At 36.9% G+C, this 8,037-nt stretch overlaps 3 protein-coding genes across 3 annotated transcripts in view; 2 read left to right on the top strand and 1 right to left on the bottom strand.

The window, feature by feature from the left end:
• LOC111457056 (protein DELETION OF SUV3 SUPPRESSOR 1(I)-like) overlaps nt 1-2,242 on the top strand; it is a 3,550-nt gene extending 1,308 nt beyond the window's left edge. Inside the window, exons 2-3 of the mRNA XM_023099183.1 lie at nt 226-329; nt 1,814-2,242. Coding sequence (XP_022954951.1) covers nt 239-329; nt 1,814-1,944 — 222 coding nt within the window. The 5' untranslated portion in view covers nt 226-238 and the 3' untranslated portion in view covers nt 1,945-2,242. The remainder of the gene's footprint in view (nt 1-225; nt 330-1,813) is intronic.
• Nucleotides 2,243-3,130: 888 nt separating this feature from the next.
• On the bottom strand, nt 3,131-3,541 carry LOC111456690 (RING-H2 finger protein ATL56-like). The gene has a single exon (XM_023098663.1). The coding sequence runs from the start codon at nt 3,539-3,541 to the stop codon at nt 3,131-3,133; it is 411 nt and encodes a 136-aa protein (XP_022954431.1).
• A 3,442-nt stretch (nt 3,542-6,983) lies between these two features.
• The window catches only part of LOC111457180 (bidirectional sugar transporter SWEET5-like), a 2,059-nt gene continuing 1,005 nt past the window's right edge, over nt 6,984-8,037 (top strand). Inside the window, exons 1-5 of the mRNA XM_023099351.1 lie at nt 6,984-7,026; nt 7,123-7,159; nt 7,273-7,489; nt 7,574-7,735; nt 7,829-7,948. Coding sequence (XP_022955119.1) covers nt 6,984-7,026; nt 7,123-7,159; nt 7,273-7,489; nt 7,574-7,735; nt 7,829-7,948 — 579 coding nt within the window. The remainder of the gene's footprint in view (nt 7,027-7,122; nt 7,160-7,272; nt 7,490-7,573; nt 7,736-7,828; nt 7,949-8,037) is intronic.

Here is an 8,037-nt window from a genome sequence, read left to right on the forward strand (position 1 = left end):
TTTTTTTTTTTTTTTTTTTTTTTTTTTTTTTTTTTTTTTTTTGTACTATTGGTTCCTTGTGTGATTCGCATCTTACATTGGAAAAAATTAGGTTCTGTAGGTTTCACTTTGTTATTTTAATGCGAGTTCTTCATTTATAACCTGGCGTCTGATTTATAAATCTTGTTTTTTAATGATTAATGGGATTTATTACTGATTTTTGTTGAATTCTACATCCTTATACAGTTCAAACTTTGTGATGGCGACTGAATCCAAAACCGCTACTGAGGAAGTTAAGATTGATCTCTTTGAAGATGATGATGAGTTTGAAGAGTTTGAGATTAATGAAGGTTCGGTTTATTATCTTTCTACCTTCTTTCTTAATTCCTTCAGGTTCTTCACTACTGGTTCCACACTTCCAGCGTATATTATTTTTCATACATGGTTTCCCGACGTGCAATTAATAATGGTCTGGGTGTGATTTTGATTGATAAATTGTGGTCTTGGTCCAATGGGTTCTTTATTTCCAAATCTAGTTTTTAAATTCAAATAAAGGGGGAGAGAGATAGAGAGAGGCAAAGTCCTTTTGCTGTTTAATAATTTCTAATCGTAGTAGACTCAAATGGTGGATATGCATTGATCTTGATCTACTCTCAAGAAAAGAAGTAGAAATTCATGTTGAGAGGCTCCCACTTTTATAGATGGAAATGCGGGTGAGGAAGCATTTTTTGTGGCTTGATTGGAAAATTTTGATGGGCAATACATCTGTGCTTTGAGGGAAAGAGATTAGAGGCATAAGGCCATGGATAAGACCAGGGTTGAACCATCATTTTTCATGGTTTGCAGTTGATCCGTTCCATTATGTTTTACAACGTGGTTAGAGTCGATGATTATCAATTGGAATGTAGTTAAAGGTACTTCCATATTCCGGGAGCAATAAGATATCTTAAAATTAAGCATCCAAATCATATGCCTGGTCACTTGATGATGACATCTCATCTAGTTCTTGGACTCTTGAATTCTACTTATCCTTAAACAGAAAAAGCTAGAGTCATGTGGAAATGTTGGAGTTGTTTATAGATACATAGCATTGTGAATAATTGTGCTCGAGATGGCTATGTTTGTCTCTTGATCCGTATATATTAAGTCCTTGTACGTTTCCATTTTGCTCGATATCTCCAGTTAATTTTTCTCCAAATTTTTAAACTCCACATAGATGTGTCATTGCTGGTGCCTTGGACTCTCGCTTGTGCCTTATAAGCTCATATGTTCTGCTCATTTCATTTTCACAATTAGAACATTACATGTCTTGAGCTCTTGAAGGATGTATGTGCTGAAGTTGCTGACTAACGTGTAGTGTCTTGATAATAAAATTGCTTTGTAAAGGTTGGAAGTGATCTATAGGCATGCTAACGTGAATAGATTGTTTCGAGTGCCTTCATCACTTAAGAACAAAGTGGTTAGATACAGAAAGAGACAGAGCTTCTCATCCGGCCCTTACTTTTTATCGGTTCTGGTTGTTAGTTACTGGGTTGATTATCATACAAGTGAAGCACTGTGATACTCTCTGATATGCGTCTAGTCCTAGTAAATCGATTCTAATCACAAGTAACTTGAGCTCATTCCTCAGAGACCTCTCTCTTAGATGCTGATGTCGAGCTTGTTACTCGCAGCTTCTTGTTCATCCTCTCTCTCCCTCACTGATAAAAAAAAAACGAATCTGCTTCTTGATCTTTATGGGTTTGATAGAAATTTGGTTCCAATAGATATACCAATCTAAGCATTCTGTTATCGTAGACATTTCTGATGTTATTAATGATCATGTCAATGACAGAGTGGGAAGTCAAAGAAGAAGGGAAGGAAATTACTCAGCAGTGGGAAGACGACTGGGATGACGATGATGTCAACGACGACTTCTCGTTGCAGCTTAGGAGAGAATTGGAGAGCTATACCGAGAAGAAATGAGAAGAAGTTTTGTCCTTAAATGTTTTCATCTTCAAGATCTCATGTTTTAACCAGGTCTTTTGATCCCATGTACATGATGGTATTATGAAACATTCTTAGGAGCCTAAAACATTGTTACCTTTCACATCAGAACATTGGAAAATCGAGACGTTTGGCACCGAAGAAAACTTCGTTTTCTTGTTGGCACGGAACATGATCTTCGTTCACGAATCTTGCTATGGTTTGCTTGAGATTTATAAGATGTTTCGTTCTGAATATTGGCAGGAATAGAAAACTAAGTTTGTTGTGGGTTTGTTCATTACGTGGTGGTGCATTTTTATTGTTTTCCTTCAAAGAACACATGATGTGTGGACCAATTCTTTGAGGAACAACAGATTTGAAATCCTTCCTTCCTTCTTTGGGTCTAGACCTGCATATGTCTGTGTATAACTGGTATCTACACCTTCGATGTGCGTGACCATCGACAACCACGGTACATCTTGTTCTCGTGTTTGAGGATTCAATGAACATCGTGACATGGTCTTTACCACAAGAAAGATTTATGATTTGAGACGCAAAAAAAATTTCTATCATTGTATTTAAGATGGTTGACAATAGATTTCGGAGGTAAAAAGGAATTGGGTCCTTTTCAGATACGAGAAATGGAGAAAGGTGCAACGCTCGATAATAGAGGAGGTGAACGTTTAGAACGAGAACTGGGTCCTTTTCAGATATGAGAAATGAAGAAAGGTGTAAGAGGTGAATGTTTAGAACGAGAACAAATTGGATCCTTCTCGGATATGAGAAATGGAGTAACGCTCTTGTTCAAATCTCTTCCCCTAGAAACTCAGCCATAAATTCTACAATCTCCCAAGTTCATCCCCTTCATATATTACAAAAGTAAATTATTAAAAAATAAATAATAAAAAAACAAAGAAAAGAAAATCCCCACCCACAAGAAATTCTCCATTAACCCCACTTTCCCCCCTTCTTCTTCTTCCCTCTTAGCCCCTCCCCTTCCTCAAATTCTCCAACTGTGAGCTCCACCCCACTTACAGACGGCGGCGACGACGGCGGAGGAGGCGGCGGCGTTTCATCTGAACTTGATCTCCCTCCGGGCACCGTACCCGGCGGAGGAAGTGGGTGTCACTTGTCAGCTAAACTTGATTGAACAAACAAAAAAAAGCATACCCTTTTCATCTTTCTCTTATAAAGGGTCATTTTGGTGCTCCAAAACCAAGCCAAATTTAGGAACAACAGCGCAAGTTCTGCATATTGGGCAAATGGGTGTCTTCAAAAGCCATGAATCTATGCACTCAACATGGAAGCTATGCCTGCAATTGGGCAACAACCTGCATCTTTCCCCTGTTTTGAAGCCCTCCAAACAAACAACACATTCCAAATCAACGCCATTTGTGCTCTGTTTCTCCCCTGATTTGTACTCATAACAAGGCAGCTTCTCCAAATCCTGATTTGAAAGGTTCTTCCCCAAATTGCTTCTCCAAATCCCTTCCCTTTCTCCTCTGAAAGCTCTCCCCACAATACACACATGGATCACTACCAGAACAGCGATTCCGACCAGCAACAGAACCGCCGACACCACAATCTCCATAACCATAGTACTTGAATTGAAAAACCAAACAACCAACCAACCCCAGAAGTTTCAAAAGGCTGAAAGGTTTTGTGGGTCTGTTCTTGTGTGTTTGAATGTCTCTGTCACGTATAGAAATCACTCATCTTGGATCTTCAAGATTACACCTTTTGCTTTGTTTTATTCACAGAGAAAAGGGCTAGAGAGAGAGAGAGAGAGAGAGAGAGAGAGAGAGAGAGAGAGAGAGAGGAATTTGGCAATGAAAGAGAGTTCTTGAACACCTTGTCCTTTTTTGGGTCACAAATTTCTCAAATTTCTCGAACGCCCTTTTGAAAGTTCTTTCGTATGGATCATTTGAGAGCAGTTTTCACCTCAGGAAATGCAAAAAAGACAAAGACAGTGAGAGCAATTGACATCGAATGTCCATCAGCTGCTTCTGAGTATAAGAATGCCATCACTTTAAGGTATCTTAGAGAGGTAAGATGGTTTATATTTCCATGGTGCGGAAATTTGAGTCTCTACTCTCACGTGTTGTTAAACTAAAAAAAACCCCTTAAAATGAAGAGTAAAAACAACTCTTTAAAGTCAACGACATTCTACCGTGAAGTCAATGTCTTATATTGAACCGGTAAGTTAGATACTATTGTGTGACATCCCACATCAGTTGAAGAGGAGGACGAAAGACCATTTATAAGGGTGTAGAAACATCTCTCTAATAGATGCGTTTTAAAATTTTTGAGGGGAAGTACAAGAAAAAAAACCTAAAAAAGACAATATATGTTAGCGGTGAACTTTACAAATTGTATCAGAGCCAAACACCGAGCGATGTGCCAGTGAAGAAGCTGAGCCCCAAAAAGTGGTGGATACGAGAGGGTGTGTCAGGAAGGACGCTGGGCCCTGAAGGGAGGTGGAATGGAGGGTTCCACATTAATTGGAGAAGGGAACAAGTGCCCGCCACAACGCTAAGCTATGAAGAGGGGTGAATTGTGAGATCCCACGTTGATTGGAGAGGAGAACGAAACACCATTTATAAGGGATGTGGAAACCTCTCCCTAGCATACACGTTTTAAAAACATTGAGATAAACTCGAAAGGAAAAGCTCAAATAAGACAATATCTACTGTTCACAAATGATTGGAATGGTCTTTCCGAACACCAAAATTGTGTAAGAACACAAAAAGAGGTATACAAAGAATTGGATGCGAAATTGAAGTGTTACGTAGACAACAAACCATTACTCATAGCCCCACATGAGAGATGGAAGTGATTGGAAAAAGACAAGTGGAAGTTTTTAATTGTAAATTAGGAGAATCTAATCATGTGTACAAAGTCATATGATTGAGAGAATCCAATCATTAATTTATTACATCCAAATTTTGATTGTCATTGGATTATTGTCTCTTTTGCCATTAGGGCAAACACTTGGATCATACATTTTTTTAAAAATAAATAGTATTGGGTTAATCTATGTTCCTAGTTTTGGGCTTTAATGATGCAATATTAATATAGCTAATAATTTATCTCGAGTGAAATATAAGTATAACAATTCAAGCTCACTACTAGCTAATATTGTATGTGTTGGTTCGTGACGTATCGTCGTTAGTCTCACGGTTTTAAAACGTGTCTGTTAGGAAGAAATTTTCACACATTTATAAGGAATGTTTTGTTTCTCTCTAACCTACCCCCTGAGGGCTAGCGTCCTCATTAGCACACTGCCTGATATCTGGCTCTGATATTATTTGTAAGAACCCAAGTCTATTGCTAGTAGATATTGTCCGCTTTAGTCTATTACGTGTTGTTGTCAGTCTCACGGTTTCAAAATGCGTAAGGTTTCTACACTTTTATAAGAAATGTTTTATTTCCCTCTCGAAATGATTATATTTTTTAAAAAAGATTTTGCATTTTTTATTACGAAAACATTAAAATTTCCTAATTTAAGTAGGAGTGTTCATATGATGGAACAATCCCGACTAACTCAAATTATAAAAGTTGGGTTGGGTTAAATTCTTTTTCTCGATTTGATTGAGGTTGAATTTTTAGAAAATCGAAAAATTCAGCGGTTCGTGAGTTATAACTTTTTTGGTCGGGTCAACTCAACCAACCTGAAAATAAGATTTATGCCTCGACTCAACCCAATCCTAATTTTAAGATTTTTACGAAGATTGAGAATATTTGACATTTGTATTAGATCTTAGTCATGCGTTATGATCTGTGAATATTTGATATTTGAATTTTATGAAATTTTAGTTATTAATGTAACGTGTATAATGTGACTAAGTAGATTTTTTAAAAATAAATTTTTAAAAGAAAAATAACTCGATGACCTAACCCAATTCAACTCGAACTAAATTTTGGGTTAGTTGAGTTAGTGACCCGAATGACTAAATAGCGTTCACAACCCTACCAAACTCAAATCAATATGTGTATACCCTAAATTTTAGTTAAGGATTCCACGAAAATAATAATAATGAAAAAGAATATTTTTCATATTATAAACCAAAACTAGGGTAGCCAAGGGTTAAAAGTTTTTTCAACTATTCACTTCTTTGTCCGTTAAAACATAAATATATATATACATATACCTTCGAGTAAGAAGTCCGAGACATGAACTCTTTTACCCCACATGTCCTTAAAACCTAAAAAAAAAAAAATTAACCATTTGCTTCTTTACATTCTTTACATGAACCCTGAACCCTAAACCCTGAACCCTGAACTCTAAACCCTAAAACCGTGAAACCCTAAACCCTCCTTAAAACCCTAAAAAAAATTAACCATTTGCTTCTTTATCTAAACCCTAAACCCTAAAACCGTGAAATCCTAAACTCTAAACACTAAACCCTAAACTCTAAAACTGTGAAACCCTAAACCCTAAACCCATGAAACTATGAAACCCTAAACCCTAAAACCGTGAAACCATAAAACCCTAAACCCTAAACCCTAAACCTGTGAAACGGTGAAACCCTAAACGTCTTTTTTAGATATCCAAATCCTAATACCCATCACAAAAACTCCTAAAATTAGCCTCCAAAAACCCTAAAACAAGAGAAAAAAAGAATCACTTTAATCCATGTTAGTGAGTAACTAATCGACAATTAAGGAGGTAAAAAGTTAAATTATCACCCACAAATTTGACTTTATCTTCAGTCAATTACCACAGCTATTCACGTTTGGCCTTGAAAAAGCTTCAACCTTTAAAACCCCAACTCCTAAATTTAGTCACTTTCTTCCCTCTCTTTACACATCTATTCATATATACATACCTACAAACATGATCATGTTCTTAAGAAACATTGTTTTTTTCTTACATTTTTACCTTAAACCCACCAAAAAAAACAGCAAAAAAGACAGATCATAGAGGAGTTGCATCCTTATTCCTTCTGTCCATTGTGAATCCCTTATTCCTTCTGTCTATTGTGAATCCTTCTTATTGATTGCTCAGATCTTCGTTTTTTTCTCGTTTTTTTGTTACAATGGTGTATACAGATACAGCCAGAACAGTCATCGGGATCATAGGTGAAAAACTCTAATCAAATCATAATCATAATTATAAGCGTCGATCACTAATCCATATGATTAACGTTTGAATTGGTAATTATGTTTATTTTCCAGGAAATGTCATCTCATTTGGTCTATTTACCTCTCCAATGTAAGCTTTAATTTGAGTTTTCTATTCAAAATGATCGGTAAAAATTAGGGTTTCTGAAAGAAGCAACTTTTCCGAGGTTCTAAGAACTTACTTTAACTTTTTGATGCATGCAGCCCCACATTCGTTGCGATAGTGAAGCGCAAGAGCGTGGAAGATTTCAAGCCCGATCCTTACCTAGCCACCGTCCTCAATTGCGCTATGTGGGTATTGTATGGAATGCCCTTCGTTCATCCCGATAGCATCCTCGTCGTTACGATCAACGGGATCGGGTTTTTCATTGAGATTTCTTACATTTCGATCTTCTTTATCTACTCTCCGTGGGTCAAGAGAGTACGTAAACTCGATCTACACCAAATATTTTATCGTAATTTTACGTTGCATGGCTTTGTTTTCTCATGCAATTTTGTTTTGCAGAGGAAGATTTTGGTGGTTCTTTTGATTGAAACTATCTTCTTCTCTATTATCCTTCTCATTACCCTCTTTGTTTTCCATAACACCACGAGTAGATCTTACTTCATTGGTGTAATTTGTATTATCTTCAACATCGCTATGTATACGTCTCCATTGACCGTCATGGTACGTCCTCCCGAGCTACTACTACTTCCCGTGCTAAACTTGTTTTTGTTCTTGAAATTTTTGCTCAAATCTCGAGCTTTGTTTCGATTTTAGCGAATGGTTATCAAAACGAAGAGTGTTAAGTATATGCCGTTCACTCTATCGCTTGCCAACTTTTGTAACGGTGTTGTTTGGGCCATTTACGCCCTTCTCAAATTCGATCCCAACGTGTTGGTAAGTAAGCCGCTCCGATCCGTTGACCTACCGTAAAAAGTCAACATCCCGTGAGTTGACTTTTTTTTTTTTTTTTTTTTTTTTTTTTT

The sequence above is a fragment of the Cucurbita moschata genome, unplaced genomic scaffold (assembly GCF_002738365.1).
Source record: "Cucurbita moschata cultivar Rifu unplaced genomic scaffold, Cmos_1.0 Cmo_Scf00019, whole genome shotgun sequence".
Lineage (NCBI taxonomy): Eukaryota > Viridiplantae > Streptophyta > Magnoliopsida > Cucurbitales > Cucurbitaceae > Cucurbita > Cucurbita moschata.